Source organism: Polistes dominula, unplaced genomic scaffold (assembly GCF_049000335.1).
Source record: "Polistes dominula isolate Pdom_NZ unplaced genomic scaffold, Pdom_raw_medaka contig_11, whole genome shotgun sequence".
NCBI lineage: Eukaryota > Metazoa > Arthropoda > Insecta > Hymenoptera > Vespidae > Polistes > Polistes dominula.
Window position 1 is genome coordinate 2,569,599 of NW_028301154.1, and position 25,442 is coordinate 2,595,040.

General features: G+C 24.7%; 2 protein-coding genes across 2 annotated transcripts in view; both read right to left on the minus strand.

Annotated features, from left to right (window-relative positions):
- LOC107072804 (bedraggled) overlaps positions 1–25,442 on the minus strand; it is a 49,837-nt gene that overhangs the window by 3,592 nt on the left and 20,803 nt on the right. Inside the window, 11 exon segments of the mRNA XM_015333037.2 lie at positions 4–51; positions 145–348; positions 442–669; positions 2,779–2,828; positions 2,831–2,909; positions 2,996–3,276; positions 3,353–3,509; positions 3,607–3,830; positions 3,948–4,201; positions 4,330–4,546; positions 5,241–5,419. Of these exon segments, the coding sequence (XP_015188523.2) occupies positions 4–51; positions 145–348; positions 442–669; positions 2,779–2,828; positions 2,831–2,909; positions 2,996–3,276; positions 3,353–3,509; positions 3,607–3,830; positions 3,948–4,201; positions 4,330–4,546; positions 5,241–5,419 (1,921 nt within the window).
- On the minus strand, positions 676–2,772 carry LOC107072805 (uncharacterized). Its single transcript, XM_015333040.2, has one exon. It carries the CDS (start codon positions 2,285–2,287, stop codon positions 833–835), a length of 1,455 nt encoding a protein of 484 aa, XP_015188526.2. The 5' UTR covers positions 2,288–2,772; the 3' UTR covers positions 676–832.

A 25,442-nucleotide genomic window follows, 5' to 3' on the forward strand; every position in this document is an offset into this window, starting at 1 on the left:
TACGCCATTGCACTGTTCGCAGTGACTTACGCTAATTTCCACTTGTTCGTTCTAAATTGTTAGCAATAACAGAGAAATTATTTGTTCGCTTTATAAGAAGATAGATGAGATACAAAAGAATTAGTATAATGATTTTACACTTACGTCGAATATATCGGTATCAGGTGAACCGTTATTTAAATATCGACAAGTTTGGATTACTCCTACAGCTGGGATCGTTAATAACGGGATTAATTGTATCGCTGCTCCCAATTGTCTCGCCCATACAGCCCAGTATTCTTTGTTCGTTCGACGATAAGAAAAACTCTCGATATCCGTAATTTTTTGAACACGCGTAATACTTAGTACCTGTTACACAATAAATACAGATAATTAATTAAATTACAAAACAACTCGATTGCTCGCTCTTTGACATATCTTAAATATTAAATATTAACGAACCATTAAAGTCACTGGTAATATAACATTCCACGTGAAGGACAGAAGTGGGCCAGCCCAATGTCTAAGACATCGTCCCGTTGGTGGAAATAATTCAGCAACTACAGCTTCTCCACTGTGTGGTCGTCCTCTTACAGCAAAGACAGCAGCGACTTGTATCAAGTATAGAACCATTATCCACCATGCACCACCAACCGTATAATCCAGATAATACACTACGTAAATGCCCAACTGTATAATAGAAGGAAAAGGTTGATAGAAACATATAACAGTGTTACTAGGATTATACAATGGACAGTTAATTTCATATACATATATTTATTCTAATTTCTTTTTTATTTGATTTTATTTGTTTAGTTTAGTTAATTAGCTAACCGATAATATTAGCAACAATTTATGTAAGTAAGGACGGCATGGAATCACTCTTTTTTATATCCTTCACTTGAATTTCTAAAAATATAACATCGTTCTTGGTATATCCTGAATGTCTAGCCAAAGTTGTGTGAGGAATGAACATATACAACCCAGATTCTTTATCAGGCTTTTCCGTATCACTATTCTCGCGTCTAACACTTTTAACGATTTTTCGCAAATCGTTAGCAGGATTATCTTGATCCTTCAATATAACCGTAGCTCGTAAAATGCAAGGCCAATCTAACAATGGATCCCACTTCCCATTTTCTACTTTAAGGCATCCAATAACGTGACGATCTTTCCATTGACCCAGACCGTTAAGAAACAATTCCATTCTAAGGGTATATCCGTAATCCTTGTTCAAGAATATTGGACTATAAATCGGACTATCGTCTTCCTTGGCAATGTTTATTTTTTCTTTATATCTTTCAATTCGCCATATGAGACGACCGTTCGTAGAAAATGGTCCGAGTTCTCTTAAACAACACTTACATTCACTGCTATTACTATTTTCCAAAGTTGAAACTTTCAAACTACTATCTTTGACAAGTTCTTCAAGGTAAATCACATTTTCTTTAGCTTGAAACCTCAACCCTTTTATATCCTTTCGTTGTTCGTTAGTTGTACGAACAAGTTCACGAGTTTCTTTCCCAATGGAATTAATTTTATCCTGAAGTTCTTCATATTTCTTTATCAAATCTTTCGAATCCTTACATCTCATCTCTAACTCTAATTTCAAATCGTGAATTCTCTGTAATTGTTCTTGCCATATACCACTGACAAGTATACTTTCTTTAGCAACGAACGTTTTCAATTCGCTCAAATCTTTGATCCAATCGTCGAACAATTTGTCCTGTTTATTTTGTTCCTCGTTTAAACCCATCTGCAATAATTGCAATTGTTCCGAGATCTTTTGAAAGCTCATGCAAGTACGTTGTTCCATACTATCGCAACCCAATTCAAGATTATTCAATCTTTGTTCCAACGTTGAATTATTTTTACGAGTTTCCTCTAACGATTCGATCGTATTCAATCGCATCATTTCAAGTATTTCTTGTTTGCGATGCAATAAAGCAAAATTATTGATCATCGTCTCGTTCAAACGTTTACGTTCCCTTTCCGTATCGTCTATTGCACCACGTAACAAAGTCAATATGGACAATACTTTTTCTTTCCACATAGAATCATTCGGATCTACTTTGATCTCGCTATTTCTCTTTGATATTTTCTTCAAACACGATCTATCGTGTATCTGCATGTTCCTTCTTGGCACGTAAACACCACATTTATGTGGACATTCCTCTAACACTGCGCCACAATGTTTAACGTGTTCCGACAAATATCTTTCTTCCAAAAATTCGTTACAAAAATAACACGGCACGCTACGACGTACCACGGCATGTGCATTATTATTATTATTATTATTATTATTCATTCTATCAAATTTTATATACCAAACCGTTGAATACTATTCACCAGATGTTAATAACAGATCATCACATTGAAGATTGGAACGTTCAAGCAAGAAACTGATAAAAACTATCTGAGCAAACGAAAGTTCCTCTGATACGAGCTGATAAAGATGCCATGGAAAGTATTAACAGTATTAACCAACGATGTATGAAGTTTAAACACTTACGATTTTAACTTGATAACGCGTTTAAGCACGTTATATATACACGTGCAAGCACACGCATATATGTTTGTGTATGTCTCTTGTGATCTGGATGTGTAATTCATTCCTCGATACAGTTCTGGGTTAAGTCATACGTTTTACGAATGTGTGTGCGTCATCATAGCGATGAGTAAAAGGTACAAAAATGAAACTTTATCTTTAATTCAACGAACCTGCATGCTTATCCACAATTTCTTTTTTTACAAGATAAACGATTTAATCAATATATAACTTAAGTATTAATTACTTACCTCTGTAGCCATTGGTAAACCCAAAATGTAAGCACAAGCGCAGCTAAAAATGTTATAGTAGTTTCCCACAATTTCATCATCTTCGTGTTGATAGCCATTATACCAGTTATCACACAGTGCCATATTGCGAGCTAAGAATACAAAATAATAATATGAAAAGGTAGGACGATTCTTGTTAATTGTAATGTGTAGAACGTAGGAGAATTGTTTAACCAACCTGTTGAGCTATTCCAAATAAAATTAAAACGAAGTAGAATAATACAGCCCAAAATGGTGAGACTTGCTCGGTCCCTAGCAAAGCTAGAGTGGCAGGTACTAATTCAGTTGAAAATCTCAATACTTGATAACCAGACTCGGTAGAAATATCAGCACCAGGTCTACTAATTCGTTGTCCAACTAGGAATGATGCGTGAGACATAAATCTTTCTGGTGTACTCGTGTACCAGGATGGTGCTGGTTGATTGACCAAATGCATGAACGTGTAGCCTGATATTCTCTCTAAATGAAAAATAATAATAATAATTATGGCGCTCAACGTGTTAATAGAGATGATGTAACTCAAGTAATTACTTACCAAATGAACTAGTCGTATAAATGTATCCATGAAGTTTGAGAATTTGTACACAGGTATTGGCCAAAAAGGCAACAAGAAGTAAAACAACAAAAGTCAATACCACGACCAAACTGGTGTCTCTTTGTAAAAGATGTTTATGTTTGTTATGAGCGGCTATCTAAAATAACGATATTAGGTCAAGGATTAAACAACAATGAAATTTCATTGAGTATCTTCATTTGAAATATCATGCACAATAATGATTAATAATTTACCTGCATTGCAGCTGCTCCAAGTAAACCCCAGGTAAGGAAAACCTCGGTGGAAGCGGCCACCCATGATTTACCGTTAATGAAAAATTCATTCCAAACGGTGCCAGGAAACAGCTGACTAATTGAACCAGGTGGTGTTAGTCCGAGTAATTTAGTACAAAGAATTAAAGTACCACAAATAGGTACTAATGTAAAAACGTAGACCACCTTTCCATATGATCTCAAACCTAATAAAAATAGAAAGAAACAAAAAACCAAATATTATTGATCCAAATTTCAGATCAATTTGTAGGAGAATACATTTTGTTAAATGGTTATTTTTTTTGTTTTTTTTGAAAATGTACCTTTACTTAAAGATACAAATACGATCATCCATACGACAGCTAAATTAAATGCAACTTGAAATTTCAATGTAACAACACCAGGATCAGACTCGTTCAAATGGTGCCTTTGTAAAACGGCACCACTGAAATAATCCGGTACAGTTTCGTATAATTTATACGTAGTACTACTATTGTGCGTAGGTTTACTGTCTTCTCGATACAAAAGAAATGGTTCTGCCCAACGATACCTATCTTGTTTCGTGATAAACGAATCCCTAGAAAAGTAATCACAATTCCATTATATTCAAAGCAATCGATGTGAACTTTTTCATCATCTCTCTCTCTATCAAAAGAATTGTTCTTTTTTTTTGTTTTGTTATTTATTAAGAAATTGGACTCTCACCTGAAGTATACGAACATCCAAGATACACCCACAATACTGTAAATTCCAATAAATGCATGTGCTGTTAACAATGCTATACCAACTCCTTGAAAGAGTGGTGAAATTTTCCACATGTCGACTGATCCGGTTGCTAATCTTTGACCAAGGCATACTTGAAGCGTCAATAATGGTATTCCAAGTATCAAGGATAATATCAAGAACTGTACTATAAAGTTGGCTATAACAATAACAAAATTAATTATTACATATGTACAAAAAATAAGTTTATATAAAATTGGTCAAAATTCAGGTGGTCGTTTAAAGGGCACCATATTAGTGTGATAGGAATTTTGGAAATGTTTTTAAAGAAAACTATTGCCAAAAAATAATAGATTTCACATTTGTGGTGTCCTTTAATGTACAAATAATAATTCACGGTAACATATATATATATATATATATATTATTTATATTGATCGATAATGACAATGGGATTTAATCGAAGAAAGAAGACACGAACGATCATTATCATCAAAGAATAATCGATAACCACTTTCAAAGAGAAATTACTTTTTGATAAGAATGAAATGTAGACATCCCACCTCGTTGCTGTAAGTACTTTATTGATGTATAGTCAATTACAAAGAGAAAGAGAGAGAGAGAGAGAGAGACCTGTAATTATCTCTGAGAAGGTACTATTATTTTTTTTACTTCAGTCGAGACAAGGATCTTATTTATGATACCACCCTACATATTCATTTTTACGTTTTCGAAACAATTAGAAAATAAATCCCAATCAATGATTCTGAATCATTTGATTTATTAGAATCATATTTTATCATTCTGAACAATTGGAAAATAAATCCCAAAATGAACATGATTTGGATTGGTATGGTTTGAGTTTGATTGTGAATATATTTTGATTAACTTACCTCCAAATTGTATACTAAGAATGGCGAATCTACTGATATTGAATAGACCAAGTGTACAACCAAGACAAGCCAATGCTGGACTAAGTTCATGTGGCCACCTGCCCAATGGATTCTCATCTTCGTCGTCATCTTCACCTCTGTCAGTATCCCTGTCAATGCCCCTCTGTCTTTCGCATGTCCTAAAATTAATCCAAGCAAAAGATAAAAATCAACAAATGAGTCAACGCTGATATTCATTATTGAGCTAAAAAGTTACAATTAAGTAGAATATATTTTACAAAATGTTATTTACGAGAACCACTATAGTGGTGTATCTTACTGGAAGATGGCGCAATATAGTGGCACGTAGTGCCTAATAAGATTTAATTATTGTGATTTGTAAGGGGACACACCTAGGATGTGATCCTGGTGCATAATAGCAAATATATTACTATAAACATAGAAAAAATCACTATACCGTTATTCCTAGGAATATAGAAAGGTAAAATAGAATAAGAAGAAATAAAAAGGAAAATAGAAGTAATCTAAGTTCTCTTATGGTTAAAGTATCTTCTCGGTTCCACCTTTAAAGCATTAACCGACCTTGTTTTGCATGGGAAACACGGAAATTCAGTCTTCGTGGTCTGCGTATTACACAAGCCGGAGTCGGCTATCTAAACGTGACGTTTCCGACGATGATCGTTGAATTATTCATTTATGCGAATAATATAATATTTGACGAATGTTGTTAAGAGGGAAATAACAATTTACCAAAAAAAAAAAAAAACAAACGAAAAAAATATATATATAGAAAAATTAAAACATAAAACAGAGAGGGAGAGAGAGAGAGATACGATAAATTGCAACAAATTAAATCTGACCTTAAAAAACAAACTAGTCGAAATAATAATAATAATAATAATAATAATAATAATAATTATTATTATTATTATTATTATTAAAACTAAAATAATAATATTATACTAATAATATTATTATTATTAAAATAATATTAATAATAAAATAATATTAATATAATTATATTAATTAATTTAATATTATTAATTAATATTAATTAATAATATAATAATTAATATAAATATAATATTATAATAAAATATTTAATAATAATAATAATATATTATTAAAATAATAAAACTAAAATAATATTATTATTATTATTACAACTATAATAACAATTTTAATGAATGAAAAGAAGAATAGATAGATCATTGATCTTTGACTTTGTAAGGCCCCGATCACGTGACTGTTCGTTAATTTAATCACTCGTGTTGTTTCACGTCAAATCTTATAATAAATAAAAAAATACAAAAGTTTATATATGTCTATTTATGTTTATGCCGTAAGAATAATAATTTTGTTTGAATGATAAAATAAATGAATCATGCAAAGGATGAATTAAAAATAATATGAAGTTGATATTTTAATAGAAAGGAACATCATTGATCATTTATGATTGTGATGACGACATGTGGCACATTTAAAAAAGAAAATTAATTATCGATTATGTAAACATTAAATTTATCCCCGAAGACCTTTCTAAATTGTACAAGAATCCAATAGATCGAAACGTTCATTTTACAATCACGTTTACCAACTATGAGATCCGGTAACCTTGATCCTAATTCGTCAATACCTTACATGGACTATCTTATTTTATTTTGTTGTTGCCATCAACTTGCAAAGAAACAACTTATCAATTATTATAAAATTAATTAAATAATTACTCTTTTTTTGTTTTTTTTATTTTTATTTTGTTTGATAGATGATTAAAAAAATTCGATGACATTTTAAAAGCGAAACGCGAGATCTTGAAAATAGTGATGATTGAATTGAAAATTATTCATAGGAAAATTCTTTCGCGAGAGCAATTTTTTTATCCACACACACACTCACACACACACACACACACAACTATGTAAAAAGAATATTTAATTAAACAGGTGAATTATTCAGGATTCGTTTTTATATAATCATTTGAGTTTATAAATCGAAAGGAAGCAATTATTCTACTACTCCTACTACTACTACTACTACTACTACTACTTCTTCTTCTTCTTCCATTTTTTTTTATAGTTCGTTGCATTTTATAAAACTCACGCATAATTAAAACACAGCTATTGCTTTAAATAAATATAAATGATAATACAAAAAAAAAAAAACAATCTTGGGTGCCATTTAAAAAAAAAAAAAATTAAAAAATAACATTTGAATTATTTTTCGTAAGTGTTTAGGGGAAAATAATTATTATAAAATTGTGCTTATTTAATCAAGAATTAAGTAAGAACAATTTTTTAATAACATATTTTAATTAAAGCAATAAATATTGACGCCATCTTCTAAATTTTTGTCAAAATTTCCAAGCTATTAAGCTACTAAAATTAGTGTTAAAATAAATCATACGTTCTCTATTTTTAAATTGCACTTATTTAATCAAAAATTAAGTAAGAACAATCTTTCAATAACATATTTTAATTAAAAGCAATAAATATTGACGCCATCTTCTAAGTTTTTTTCAAAATCCCAAAATTACCAAGCTATTAAGTTACTAAAATTAGTGTTAAAATGAATCATACATTCTCTATTTTTAAATTGCACTTATTTAATCAAAAATTAAGTAAGAACAATTTATGAATAACATATTTTAATTAAAAGCAATAAATATTGACGCCATCTTCTAAATTTTTTTTCAAAATCCCAAAATTTCCAATCTATTAAGTTATTTATTTATTAGTGTTAAAATGTGAATCATACGTTATCTGATTTTAATTTAATAAACTGCTGCTTCTTTTTTTCTTAGTCATTGGTCTTGGTGATTAATAAAAAAAAAAAAAAAAAAAAAATCAAATCAAATAACCAATGTGTAACAGTCATTAAACAAACAAAAAAAAATGATGACAAAAAGTAAATCTATTGAATAAACTATACCTGATTCGATGTCTACGTTGACTACAATAAAAATATTGCTGACAGATCACAGGATCGTGGTTCATTCTTAACACATGTCACGATGTCTTTTGATGTCAACGACCTGTTTCTGTCTACCACAATGTCTATCAATAGTTATTTTTCTTTTTTTCTTCTTTTTCTTTTTTTTCTTTTACAATTAGAAATCTTCTTTTTATATTTTGTACTTTTCTCTCTCTCTCTCTCTCTCTCTCTCTCTCTCTCTTTCTCTTTTTTGTTTTAAACACTTGTATTAGAATTTGTCATTAAATAAAAAGAAATATGAGATAAGAATGAGAAATCAAAAACTTAAACACACACACACACAAACATCATACATATATAAATCATCTTTTGAAAATTTGTACACACACAACACAGAAACTTTGTTTCCAAGTACTTTTGTTAAACGAGGTCAATTTTAACGAGACAGATGACAAACAATCGAATTTCGAAATATCTCGTTTCCTTTAAGAACTACTTTCGAAAGAGTTTAATACTTGGTCACTTGCAGCAGCAACAATAACTGCAATACAACAACAATTGCAACTGCAACAGCAACTGCAGCATCAAGCTTCGTTCATTTATGTCCCAGAACTTTTTCTATTGTCTTTTAAAATACGAAACACATGTCGGTGGTGGTGATGGTGGTGATTGTGATGGTTCATTGTTACACCCACAATAATCATCATTCCCTTATTCCTTTTTTTTATTATTATTATTATTATTATTATTATTATTATTGTTGTATTTTTTTTATGTTGCACACGCAATTTTTCTTCTTCTTCTTCTTCTGCCTTTTTTTTATCCTTTTCTTTTATTTATATTATTACATTACAATATGTAATTTTCTTTTTTCAACTATTATAAGTTGTCACAAATTTATGGTTAATTCTTGTTCCATTTATGTTCATTCTTCTTGATGTTGAAGAGAGAAAGAGGAAGAGATACACCTATCGAAGGTGAATTATTATTATTATAATTATTATTATTATTATTCTTTTGTTTTTGTAAAGTGTTTTTGTACATTCAAATAAGTAAAGAAGAAAATCATTCTCTCTGTAGTGACACAAATAATCAGACACGTGTGATCTTTTCATTAGCTGTAAAACATTTTTATGTTCGTAGGTATCACGTTTTAAACGTTACTCAAATATTAATGAAACCTTCAACAAAGGACATATCAAATTAAAATAAAGAAAAATTCATTAAATTCAGAAACGATTCAATCTCCGAATAAATTGAGAAAACAACAACAGTAAAATAAAACTAAATCTGAATGATTTAATTATATTAATCAGAAATGATTTTTGTTCAGAATAATATGAGAAAAAAACAACAGAAAACAAAACTGAATCCTGATGATTTACTTGCATTAATCAGAAATGATTTTTGTTCAGAATAAAATAAGAAAAATACAACAGAAAACAAAACTAAATCTTAATGATTTAATTATATTAATCAGAAATGATTTTTGTTCAGAATAAAATGACAAAAATACAACGGATCAAAAATGAATCTTAATGATTTAATTAAATTAATCAGAAATGATTTTTGTTCAAAATAAAATGAGAAAAATACAACAGAAAACAAAACTAAATCTTAATGATTTAATTATATTAATCAGAAATGATTTTTGTTCAGAATAAAATGAGAAAAATACAACGGATCAAAAATGAATCTTAATGATTTAATTAAATTAATCAGAAATGATTTTTGTTCAGAATAATATGAGAAAAATACAACAGATCAAAAATGAATCCTAATGATTTACTTGCATTCATCAAAAATGATTTGTGTTCAGAATAAAATGAGAAAAATACAACAACAAATCAAAACTACATCCTGATGATTTACTTGCATTAATCAGAAATAATTTTTGTTCAGAATAAAATACAACAGAAAACAAAACTGAATCCTGATGATTTACTTGCATTAATCAGAAATGATTTTTGTTCAGAATAAAATGAGAAAAATACAACAGAAAACAAAACTAAAAATCCTAATGATTTACTTGCATTAATCAGAAATGATTTTTGTTCAAAATAAAATGAGAAAAATACAACAAATCAAAAATGAATCCTGATGATTTACTTGCATTAATCAGAAATGATTTGTGTTCAGAATAAAATGGGAAAAATGCAACAAATCAAAAATGAATCCTGATGATTTACTTGCATTAATCAGAAATGATTTTTGTTCAGAATAAAATGAGAAAAAATACAACAACAAATCAAAACTAAATCCTGATGATTTACTTGCATTAATCAGAAATAATTTGTGTTCAGAATAAAATGAGAAAAAATACAACAACAAATCAAAACTAAATCCTGATGATTTACTTGCATTAATCAGAAATGATTTGTGTTCAGAATAAAATGAAAAAAATACAACAACAAATCAAAACAAAAAATCCTAATGATTTATTTACATTAATCAGAAATGATTTTTTGTTTGTTTTTTTTTGTTTTGTTTTGTTTTTCAGAATAAATTGTAAAAACGTAATTTTCTGTTCACCATGAAACGCGTATTTGAAATCGCGTTGTGAAACGAAGTAGAGTCAAGTTTCTTCCTCAGTATTAGTAATAGTAGTAGTAATAGTAGTTAAGAATTAGATTCGTTTTAATAGAAAGAGAAATAGAAGAACACATGGTGCCTGGTGAATGTTGCCGATCAATTTTGCGGTTGTGATTCGAGATCGATGAAGAAGAAAATCGAGACACGAGAATCGAGACACGAGAATCGTTTCTGCCAAGTTGCAAACGAGTCCAACCAGTAATCCAGTCGAACAACTACTAACAACTCTTGACTTCACTATTCGAGATATCTTATTGCACATACACACACACACACACATTCATACATATATACATACATACATACATTTACAATTCATCTACTTTATGTTTCACATATGTACATATATCCTATGTATTTGTATTTGTATTTGTATTTGTATTTGTATTTGGATGTGTATGTGTGTTATTGGAAATAGCTTAGTAACATACAAACATACACAAAACACACACAAACATGCACATACAATTATGTTCATGTATTTTTGTAGTATTTGTCAGATCTCTCTGTGTTTGAACTAAAAGTTTTCACGTATTTGTATTTGGATGTGTATGTGTGTTATTGGAAATAGCTTAGTAGTAACATACAAACATACACAAAACACACACAAACATGCACATACAATTATGTTCATGTATTTTTGTAGTATTTGTCAGATCACTCTGTGGTTGAACTAAAAGTTTTCACGTGTATATACTTGTAAATACGAGTGTGTATATATATATATATGTGTGTACTTCTTATGTATACGTGAATTTGCTCTAAGCTTGATCCTTGGAAATATTTCTTCCTAGCTTATTAAAACCGTCACGAGAAGCTACTACTACTACTACTACTATTACTACTACTACTACTACTACTACACCTCGACACTTAATTCTTCTGCAATGCAGGACTCTAAAATTATCTATACCCTTTATTCCTTTTTTCATTTCTTTTTTTATCTTTTTCTTTTTTTTCTTTCTTTCTTTAAGAATAAGAGAGATTAGTTATCACTGATCTAGGATGTAATTATATTTTCCTTTCACTATTTTTCCTAAAGCTAAACCACCAATTTCTTCTTTTAAATATTATTATAATATTGTTCATAAATTTATTATTAAATTATTTGATTAATTTAATAGAAAAATATACCTACACGTGTTTATAGTAAACTACTTTTCCTATCTTTTTTTTTTTATTTTCATTTTTGTTTTATTTATATTAGAATAAATTTAATTATAAGGTTAATATATATATGCACGTATATCTTGTAAATAATTGTATGTAAAATTGATTAAAAATAACTACTCTTTTTTAGTACAAATCTACTATTATATATATATATATATATAATTAATAAATATATATTAAATATAATATATAATATAATAAAATTGTATTTTTATATTATATATTATTATATTTATTTTTATTATTATTATTATTATTATTATTTTTATATATTATATATTATTATATTATATATTATATTTAATATATATTTATTAATTATATATATATATATATATATATATATATATATATATATGCACATATAATTTGTAAATAATTAATTATGTGTAAAATTGGTTAAAAATATTTCCTTTTTTCTAGTACAAATCTACTACTATTATATATATATATATATATAAATAATATTTTTAATAATTTATTATTAAAATATTTGATTAATTTAATAGAAAAATATACCTACACGTGTATAGTTAACTACTTTTCCTATCTTTTTTAATTTTAATTTTAATTTTATTTATTTTGGAATAAATTTAATAAAATTAAATATATATCTATATATTCACGTATACCTTGTGAATATAATTGTGTGTGACCATTGGTTAATAATATTTCCCTTTATCTCATAACGAATCTTACTATTTTATATATGTCAAGATCAACGAGAATATTTTGACGAAGTTTTAATGCACACCTTTCTCATTCCTTTCTACATATAAACACACACAACACACACAACACACACACACACAGACAGATAAGCACGAGATATATCACTTACGTATATAACAAGTTGAAAATGAAAAATACTTCAAATTACTTTGTTTTATCGAAGAAAATTAAGTTAAACACAAACACAAACACGATAGACAATTTTTACGTCTTCTTCGCTTCATTTGTGTTACACGTTTTTTTTTCTTCTTTTTTTTCTTTTTTATTTCTTTCCTTATCTCCTCTTGTTTTATCTAAATTTGTGTTTATTTCTTTTTCTTCTTTTCTTCTTCTTCTTTTTCTTCTTTTTTCTTTTCTTTTTTCTTTTTCTTTTCGTTCTTCTACTTCGAGATTAAGTTTGACAAAGGATGGAAGGAAGGAAGGTCTCTGATCACTTGAACAAATGCACAAAAGTGAAAGGTTTGTTTGATTTCATTTTTTTTTTTTTTTTTAAAGATTACTTCTTTTCTTTATCTTCTTCTACTATCTTCTTCTTATTCTTGTAACCCTGATAATTTGTTTTATTATCATCTGTTATCTGTTTCTTCTCCTTTCTCGTAAATTGTTTATTCGCGCGCGCGCGCATGCATGCGCACGCACGCACGTGTGTTTATGTATTTATTTCAAATAATTATTTAGTATTTCTTTTTATTTTTTTTTCTATAACGGTAAAGTTATTATTGCAAAAAGAAATATAAAAAGAATTAAAAAAAAAAAAAAAAACCGTATCAAACTGAGAATTGATTTAAAACTTCCAAAGATCACTCCGTAGTTTACGATGAGTTGGGTTCGAGTGAACCTTGAAGACTCCCGATCGTTCATGCCAACCACGACTTGCTATACCACTTATTTTTCTCTCTCTCTCTCTCTCTCTCTCTCTCTCTCTCTTTCTTTCTTTCTTTTTCTTTCTTTGTCTTTCATTCCCTCTCCCATCATTCCTCTCTTTCTCTCTATCTCTTTTTATCTACATCTGCATTATACATACATCCTATGTAGTTAAGTACTATACTATTATACACCGTGTATATTAACGTTGATGCATATAACTGTATATATATATATATGTATACTGCTACATATCACGCGATTCAAATACATTTCGATACTCTATTACACGTGTGTAATTACATGTATATATCTTCCTCTCTCTCTCTCTCTGTGATTATGTTTTTTTTTTTATTGAAATATAAATAATATTATGCAATTATATTTAATTATAATTTTATATATATATATATATAATGATTTTTATATTAATTTATATTAAATTTAAATAAAAATTTATATTTTATAGTATATTAATTATAGAAAATAATTATTTTAAAAAGTTATATATTATATATATAAAAATATATCATTTATATACTATAAAATATAAATTTTTTATTTTATATATTTTATATTTGTGTATATAAATTACATTTTTATATATATAATTTTTAATTTTTATTTTGCCTATTTAAATATAAAAATAATATTATGATTATATTTAATTATAATTTTATTTTATATTATATTATTTTATATAATGTAAATATAAATATTATAATATATTATTATAATAATATAAATATAAATATAAATAATTAAATAAATAATTATTACATTAACAATAATATATATTATAATATATAAATATAAATAAAAATATACAAATTTTATTGAAATAATAATAATAATAATAAAAAATCCATTATCTTATATATATATATAAGATTATTTCATTGATTTTAGGAATATCAAAATGATCATTAACAATTATTATTTTGTAATTGTATATTAATCGTTAATTTATTCGTCATGTTTAATATGAATTTGTATTATTCATTATCGAATCAATGTTATTTGTAATTTGATAAATTGGAAGGTTTGTTTTGAAATGTTGACTCATCTAAAACCTAGCAATTAATATTAACAACAATGATTTCACTGTTTTAGAAAAATAATGCGTCTTTTAAGAAGAAGACAAGGTAACTATACTTGTGGATTGCTCATAATACTGAAAAAAAAAGAGTCATATCCATTGAAGGTTGCATTTAATTGATCGTTTCTCACATTGACCATGTGTTACTATATCAATCACGAATCTCTGCGTACTTGTAATTATAAATGTAATTCCAAAAAAAAAAAAAGAAAGAAAAAAAAAACAAAAGTAGAACAAGATCAGTCAGAGAATTCCTTAAATGATTGGATTTGTCCACTTATTTGGTATATAATAAATCTCAATGTGATAATATACAGGAAATTATATTACATAAATGACTAACAAACGTTGCAAGTGTGTCATCATCATGACATTGAAAACTTCAACATTTTTCAAGGGTATCTTTATTTTTTTGTGTCATTCTAATAATTTAGATACATTTTTCTTTTTATTTTTTTTTTAAATATATATATTAATTTAATATTATATTTTTAGTAATATAAAATAATATTATACTTTTAGTAATATAAATTTAGTAATAATATTTTTTTTAGTAATATATAGTAATGTTATACTTTTATATAGTTTATTATATACTACTTATATATACTTTTATACTTTATAGTAATATTTAGTAATATATAGTAATATTATATTTTTAGTAATATAAAGTAATATTATATAGTTTTAGTAATATATAGTAATATTATATTTTTAATAATATAAATATAATAGAAAAATAAAGTAATATTATAGTTTAAGTAATATAAAGTAATATTATATAGTTTTAGTAATATATAGTAATGTTATACTTTTAGTAATATATATTTAGTAATATTATATTTTTAGTAATATAAAATAATATTATATAGTTTTAGTAATATACAGTAATGTTATACTTTTTAATATATATTTAATAATATTATATTTTTAGTAATATATATTTCGTAATAATATTTTTTTAATAATATATAGTAGTATTATATTTTTAGTAATATATATTTAGTAATATTATACTTTTAGTAATATAAAGTAATATTATAGTTTTAGTAATATAAAGTAATATTATATTTTTAGTAATATGTAGTAATATATAGTAATATTATAGTTCTAGTTATATTTAATAATATATAGTAGTATTATATTTTTAATAATATATATTTAGTAATATTATACTTTTAGTAATATATAGTAATGTTATACTTTTAGTAATATATATTTAATAATATTATATTTTTAGTAATAATATTTTTTTAATAATATATAGTAGTATTATATTTTTAATAATATATATTTAGTAATATTATACTTTTAGTAATATATAGTAATATTATACTTTTAGTAATATATAGTAATGTTATATTTTTAGTAATATATATTTAATAATATTATATTTTTAGTAATAATATTTTTTTAATAATATATAGTAATATTATATTTTTAGTAATATAAAGTAATACTGTATAGTTTTAGTAATATCAAGTAATAATATTATATTTGTAGTAACATTTAGTAATAAAAAGTAATACTACATTTTAGTATGTTTTCAAGGTCATCTAGATCTTACCATAAAAATGAGACGACGAATAATGTTATAGCAAATAAGAAAAATCGAAGGCAAGCAAGAAATAGAAACAAGTATAAAAAAAAAAAAAAAGAAAAGAAACGAGAGAAAGAATCATAAAAATGTTTTATTCAAAGTACAACATGACAAAAAAAAAAACAAACAAACAAATAAGAATTTAAGGGTTGTTACATTCGTGTCTGTAGTCACGTTTGCTATTTCACCGATACAAAAGTTTTACATATACACACACATATACTATACTTAATGCGAATGTGTAACATATCACGTTGTTTTTTTTTTTTTTCAATTCATAGAACACATTTTGATAAATTTGTTTCACCTTGCGTAGTAGTATACGTGCAAAATGCACGTAACTAACACATTGAGAAGAAGGTCACTTATTGCGTTTATCTATTACGGTAAATACAATTATAATTTATTATTACTAATGTTTAGATAAGAAATAAGCAAAAATTTTAAAAATTTTTAGATCTACCTGGTAAAACAAATATTTTTCAGCATTCTCGTGAAATGTAAATAAAAAAAACAAAACACACATACACACATTTTCAAAAGTTCAATCAAGTATCTCTCATCGTCAGATAAAAAAAAAAAAAAAAAAAAGATAAAAATGAAAGTTTCTCTTGTGAATACTTGAAATGATTTCAAATCAATATTATTCGTATAATATAAACCTCATAATGTCTCACTTTATTTGATTTTGTTTTTATTATTTATTCATCTTTTATTTTTCCTGACTGTTTTATTTCCCTGATTAGAATTTGTTTAAAAAAAAAAAAAAAATGACAAATCATATTGTTTTATTAATTAAAATGAAATATAACGTATGTAATGTGCAACTGACGTATCAAAAAAGCAGAAAGTAGTTGGAGGTTTTTTTTTCTACAGGTTTATGATACTTTACAGATGCAACTTGATGCAATAATACAAGTGCATCGTGAAACAACTTTATTGTCACTAGAATTCACGGAAAAGGAGGAAAAGGAGGAGGAAGAGGAGGAGGAAGAGGAAGAAGAAGGGGGAATTACCGTAATAGAATATTCTTGTAAAGAAAAAGAAAAAGATGTAAAAAAGAAAAAGTGAGAAAGACAAACGACAATAAAAAAAAAAAAAAATATTAAAAAAACTATAATTAAAACAAAGTACCTTCACAAGGATGTGAATTAGCTCGTATATCATAATACGAAATCACTTGGGGTTGTACTTTGATGACGGATAACAAAATGTCAACGGTATGCATAGAAAATCCGTTATGCACTAACAGTTGCTTGACATGACATTAACAACTTATTGTAATACTTTAGAATTAACACATTTTATGTTTATATACACACACACACACACACATATATATATATATATATATATATATATATATATATATATATATATATTCCTATCTAAATTATTTATCTAATTTCAACGTTCTTGAAAAAAAGAAAAGGAAAAGAAAGAAAAGAAAAATTAACTGTAAAACTGTGTCTTACAAATTAAAAGGAAACAAAAAAGAAATAACTGTAAAACTGTGTCTTACAAATTAAAAGGAAACAAAATAAAATTAACTGTAAAACTGTGTTTTACAAATTAAAAGGAAACAAAACAAAATTAACTGTAAAACTGTGTTTTACAAATTAAAAAACAAAAAACAAAAAAGGAATAACACTGAAACTGTGTCTTACAAATTAAAAAAAAAAAACAACCAAAAAATAATTGTAAAACTGCGTCTTACAAATTAAAAGGAAACAAAACAAAATTAACTATAAAACTATGTTTTACAAATTAAAAGGAAACAAAAAGTAATAACTGTAAAACTGTGTCTTACAAATTAAAAGGGAACAAAATAAAATTAACTGTAAAACTGTGTCTTACAAATTAAAAGGAATCAAAAAAGAAATAACTGTAAAACAGTGTCTTACAAATTAAAAGGAAACAAAATAAAATTAACTGTAAAACTGTGTTTTACAAATTAAAAGGAAACAAAACAAAATTAACTGTAAAACTGTGTCTTACAAATTAAAAAACAAAAAACAAAAAAGGAATAACACTGAAACTGTGTCTTACAAATTAAAAAAAAAAAGCAACTAAAAAATAATTGTAAAACTGCGTCTTACAAATTAAAAGGAAACAAAACAAAATTAACTATAAAACTATGTTTTACAAATTAAAAGGAAACAAAAAGTAATAACTGTAAAACTGTGTCTTACAAATTAAAAGGAAACAACAAAAAATAACTATAAAACTGTATCCCACAAATTAAAACAAAAAAGGAATAACTGTAAAACGGTGTCTTACAAATTAAAAAAAAAAAATCAAAATAAATGTAAAACTGTGTCTTACAAATTAAAAGGAAACAAAATAAAATTAAATGTAAAACTGTGTCTTGCAAATTAAAAGAAAACAACCAAAAAATAATTGTAAAACTGCGTCTTACAAATTAAAAGGAAACAAAACAAAATTAACTATAAAACTATGTTTTACAAATTAAAAGGAAACAAAAAAGTAATAACTGTAAAACTGTGTCTTACAAATTAAAAGGAAACAACAAAAAATAACTATAAAACTGTATCCCACAAATTAAAACAAAAAAGGAATAACTGTAAAACGGTGTCTTACAAATTAAAAAAAAAAAAATCAAAATAAATGTAAAACTGTGTCTTACAAATTAAAAGGAAACAAAACAAAATTAACTATAAAACTATGTTTTACAAATTAAAAGGAAACAAAAAAGTAATAACTGTAAAACTGTGTCTTACAAATTAAAAGGAAACAACAAAAAATAACTATAAAACTGTATCCCACAAATTAAAACAAAAAAAGAATAACTGTAAAACGGTGTCTTACAAATTAAAAAAACAAAAACAAAATAAATGTAAAACTGTGTCTTACAAATTAAAAGGAAACAAAATAAAATTAAATGTAAAACTGTGTCTTGCAAATTAAAAGGAAACAACCAAAAAATAATTGTAAAACTGCGTCTTACAAATTAAAAGGAAACAAAACAAAATAAAATTAACTGTAAAACTGTGTCTTACAAATTAAAAAAAAAACAGCCAAAAAATAACTGTAAAACTGCGTCTTACAAATTAAAAAAAAAACAACCAAAAAATAACTGTAAAACTGTGTCTTACAAATTAAAAGGAAACAACAAAAATTAACTGTAAAACTGTGTCTTACAAATTAAAAAAAAAAAACAACCAAAAAACAACTGTAAAACTGTGTCTTACAAATTAAAAGGAAACAACAAGAAATAACTGTAAAACTGTAAAAACTGTAAAACCAATTGCTTTGCGTAAATAAGACGAAATATAAAGTTATGAGTAGCATGTGTAGCTATTGCAATAATATTTCGAGGTGGGATTAAAAACATGGTGGTGGAACCCATCGTGCATTACAAGTGTATCAAAAAGGTGGGACACTTTTAATCCCACACTGTGCTACGGAAAAGTTACAACTGGTTTATCAGTTTTTAAAATGGAATAAAACCTGTTAAATTATATAATTATCGTAAGAAAATTGATTTTGAACGATGATTTGTGATTTTCTCATAATTATCATGTGTTACATGAATTACGTATAATAATTTTTCATCTCTTTCTTTCTTTCTTTCTTTCTTTCTTTTTTTTTTCTCTTTCTATTATATATTATTCTCAATTAACGTAACATTATAATTTATGTTTACAAAAAAAAAAAAAAATACTACGTGTGCTTATGATTCATAAACAATCACTATCATCAGATTGATGAATAATCGTGTCATTTTTGTTTATTCAGTCAGATTTCTATACTATTGCGTAAAAAAAAAGAAAAAGATATTAAAATGAAACGATATATAGTATACCAATTATGAAACATATTTACAAGTAAGCATATTTTATCTGTATAGATGTATTTGTGTATTATTGTAAAATAAGATTTATTTCGAATGATTCACCTTTTTTAATTAGGGATTTCTTTCTTTTTTTTTCTTCTTCTTCTTCTTCTTCTTCTTCTTGGAAAAACAATAGGATTATTTATATTCAAATATTGCGTTTATATCTAAACGGGATTGGGTAGGGGGGGGGGATTGTGGTGGAATGTTGCATAAATATTTCATTTTTATTTAAATTAAAATCAATAATTAAATAAATACTTAATTACAGTAGATAATACTTTTTTTGTGATGGTAGGATAGAGGGCGTTGAAAATATGTAAATAAATTAATGATTAGGTTTTTTTGGGACGTATTTAAAAACTTGTTTGACAATGCAAATTGAAATTTATGTAGAAAAATAGAAAATCCAATCTATTTTTTAATTTGTAAGACACAGTTTTACAGTTTATTTTTTGGTTGTTACCTTTTAATTTGTAAGACACAGTTTTAGTGTTATTCCTTTTTTGTTTTTTAATTTGTAAGTCACAGTTTTACAGTTATTTTTGTGTTGTTTCCTTTTAATTTGTAAGACGCAGTTTTACAGTTAATTCTTTTTTGTTTTTTTTATTTGTAAAATACAGTTTTAAAGTTATTTTTTGGTTGTTTCCTTTTAATTTGTAAGACACAGTTTTACAGTTAATTTTATTTTGTTTCCTTTTAATTTGTAAGACACAGTTTTACAGTTAATTTTTTGTTGTTTCCTTTTAATTTGTAAGTGTAATCGAGTGTATCAATTTGTCATTAACACCAATACGATCAATGATTTACAAATAATAATATGATTTTACTAGGATGCCCTCTGACATCACACATGCATTAATCTGAATTTGTTTTATAAAATGTTGTGAAAACTATTTGAACGTACACGTGTGTGTGTACGTATATAGTTTGTAAATGCATTTATAGATAAACCATAGAATAAATTAGTAAATAGTTTCTACTTGAGAAGACTAATATTACGAAAAAGAGATAAAAGGAAGTTCATTCGCAAAAGTTCATTCGCATGATAGTTTAACTATTATTTTACAAAGTAGAGTATAGTGTAATGGGGGAAAAGTTTTCTTGATCGTTTATAGGTAGACATGAGTTTCGTATTGCTATCAATAACCACGAGAAATATTCTCTTAAAATATATATATATATATATATATATATATATATATATATATATATATATATATATATATATATCTATCGGGGGAGGTTTCTAATAGAAATAATAAATAAAGTTAGGTAAATGGTAAACCGCAAAACACACATGTCTTTGTACTACATGTACTATGTGTATATAATTTACTTAAATTGATATTTGATATATATATATCAAATATATATATATATTCGATATCTTACAGTACATTGTGGTCATATTAACAGTATCTATGAAAATCGAAAGTTATTTATAATAAATAATCATTAATTATTATTATATTGTTATTTATTTGATTATTTAGCAATTACATAATATTTTTATTAATTTATTATTTTATTTTTAATTTTTAACAATTATTTGATTATTTAGTAATTATAATTATATTTTTATTAATTTAATAATTTATTATTTATTATTATTTTATTATAAATAAATAATAATTATCTATATTTATATTTATATTTATTATGAAATAAATATAATGAAGAAAAATATGAAAAAAAAAAATAAATTAATTAAAATATATTTTATGTAATATTTATTTACAAATGAGAAATAGTGTTAATTCAATATTTTTTTTTAAATTTTGTTTTGTTTTGTTTTTTGTTGAATCAGAAATTTTATTTAAACTGATTTTTATCAATTTTTAAATGGAATAAATAAAACCCTTTAAATTATAATATATTACAAAAATGATATAATAATAAATCAATACTTTTGTATAAAAAAAATAAAAATAAATTTCAATATAGTATGATACACGTTATATCTCAAAAATCATCTTACACAGATTAACAAACAATTTGAGTTATTATATAACACAATTTACCAATAATAGAAAAAAAAAAAAATATTATATGTGGTTGGTGGATAGACGGTTTTTTTTTTTTTTTTTGATTCAAATTTTTATCTTGAAATGGAAAAATTGAGAGTAAATAAAGGATGGGATAATTTGTTACATAATAGTATACGTAGAAAACTTAGTAACAACTTAAAAGATAATAATTATTCGCTTGACCGAACGAGACAATCGTTATGATCTCTCGTATATCTGCTAATAATAATAAACGTTAATTATGATCAATGATAAACAAAGTCATAACATTCTGTTTTTTTTTTTTTTTTTTTTTTTTTTTTTTTTTTTTTTTTTTTTTTTTTTTTTTAAGTAAAAACTTCTTTACGAACAACTCAATCAATGCATGAGTGAGTCTACGAAAAGTTCAGTCAATGTACGAATGTACGAAGAAAATTTTTTTTGTTTTTTTCAATTTAAGTGAATCAATGAGCTACGAAGAAATTCGTCAATGGAATAGTCTACGAAAAATTCAGTCAATGTTCATTGATCATTGATGAATTTCTTCGTAGACTCTTACATTGACGAATTTCTTCGTAGAGTTATTGAAATTTTTTTTAAAATGCACGAGTATTCGATCATTGACTAATTTCTTCGTAGACTCATTGAAATCTTGTTTAAAATGCAAGTCATCTGATCATTGACTAATTTCTTCGTAGACTCATCGAACTTTTTTGAAAATTAAATTTTGAATAATAATTAATGCCATTTTAATTTAAGAATATCTTTTAATAATATATATATATATTATTATTATTATTATTATTATTATTATTATTATTATTATTATTATTATTATTATTAAATATAATTTATGTAATATTTAATTTTTTAATAATTGTAATATTTATATTACAATTAATTATATTATGCATATAATTTTTAAATTATATAATTTTATTAATAATTATATTAAAAATAATTAAATTATATAAATTATATATTATTATAAATTATATATTATTTACACAATTTTATTAATTATATATATAATTATATTATTATATAATTATATATATATAATTAAATTAATTATATTATATTATAATAAATTAATAATAATAAATTAAATTTATTATTTTACATATATATATATATATATATAAATAATTAAAAATATATATAATAATAATATAATATAATATATATATATATATATATATATATATATATAAAAATATATTATTAATATATTTTTTGTAATATATTTAATTATTAAATAATATTATAATATTTATATTATAATTAATTATATTATATTATAATAAATTAATAATAATAAATTAAATTTATTATTTTACATATATATATATAAATAAGTACATATATAAATAAAAAAATAATTTAAATATATAAATATATTTTCTTGTTCTTTTTCAGACAAAGGATAGAATACTAAAGTTTTTTTTTTCTTTTTTACCATATAACATTCATAGATAAACGTCATTTTGTTGAATATAATTATTCATTGTTCTAAACATGTAATTTGCAATTCGCTTCATTTAAATAATAAATCAATATCAATTTGAAATTCTCATAGTTTCGTAAGAGGCTTATTTTATGTATTATACCGTTGGAATTTTTGAGTGTCGACGAACGACCTTGAATAAAATCAATGCAAAGATCACGTACGAATGGGGAAAAAGGGAGACAAGTGTTCAAGCTTTGAATTGGCAAAATATCTTTCCTATATTTCCTGTTTGCACTTAAGAAAGAATAATATCCTTGTATATCAAAATTCATTGCCACATTATTGGTTTTATAGAACCTCATAGAAAAATATTCAACGCGTAATTATGTTTAGAAAAGATTTAGAAATGATTAGAAACCGAAACGTGTGTTTTGTCTAACGTTCTATAGTTCGTTCTAATTTCACTTATTGTTAATGCTAGGAAAGAGTTTCTAAAACACTTTCCATTGCTATTTGCAATGTTTACTTATGAGAACAATTATATTTCCTAATCGTTAAAGTTAAGAATTTTCATGATTGTTTGTTTTTTCTTCTTTTGTTGTAGTCTCTAATTTACTAATAACAAAATAAAATAAAATAAAATAAAAATGAAATAAAAATACATAAGTGATAACAAAATGAACAATAACTCATCACAAACAAGGATCTAAGTTAAATGACTATAACTTGTTGTTTTTTTCTTCAGTTGTAGTCTTTAATTTACTAATAAAAAAATAATAAATAAATGAACAAATAAAAATACATAATTGATAACAAAATGAACAATAAGTCATCACAAAGAAGAATTTAAATTAAATTATTATAACTTGTTGTTTTTTCCTTCTGTTGTAGTCTTTAATTTACTAATAACAAAATAAAATAAAATAAAATAAAATAAAAATGAAATAAAAATACATAAGTGATAATAAAATGAACAATAACTCATCACAAACAAGGATCTAAGTTAAATGACTATAACTTGTTGTTTTCTTCTTCTGTTGTAGTCTTTAATTTACTAATAACAAAATAAAATAAAATAAAAATGAAATAAAAATACATAAGTGATAACAAAATGAACAATAACTCATCACAAACAAGGATCTAAGTTAGATGACTATAACTTGTTGTTTTTTTCTTCAGTTATAGTCTTTAATTTACTAGTAACAAAATAATAAAAAAAATGAACAAATAAAAATATATAATTGATAACAAAATGAACAATAAGTCATCACAAATAAGGATCGAAATTAAATGACTATAACTTGTTGTTTTCTTCTTCTGTTGTAGTCTTTAATTTACTAATAACAAAATAAAATAAAATAAAAATGAAATAAAAATACATAAGTGATAACAAAATGAACAATAACTCATCACAAACAAGGATCTAAATTAAATGACTATAACTTGTTGTTTTTTTCTTCAGTTATAGTCTTTAATTTACTAATAAAAAAATAATAAATAAATGAACAAATAAAAATACATAATTGATAACAAAATGAACAATAAGTCATCACAAATAAGGATCGAAATTAAATGACTATAAAAAATCGATAAAAGCCTAAAATAGATTTTACTAAGAGATATTAAACGTAAACATTAAGTAATGAAAAATCTACTGTGGGTGTGGCACACTAAGAAATAATGTTTCACAAAACAGAAAAAAAAAAAAGGGAAAAAAAGGGGAAAAAAAAAGGAAAACTATATTTAACGACTTACTCCTACACAAACATATACGTGTTGTTTACAAAGTCTGACATAACTGGTAAGAAAATTTTTCAATCGATAAAGAGACAAATAAACAAAACCAGAAAGTCTTGTTTCTATATAAGCGAATGGTGGATTCTTATGAAATGCATA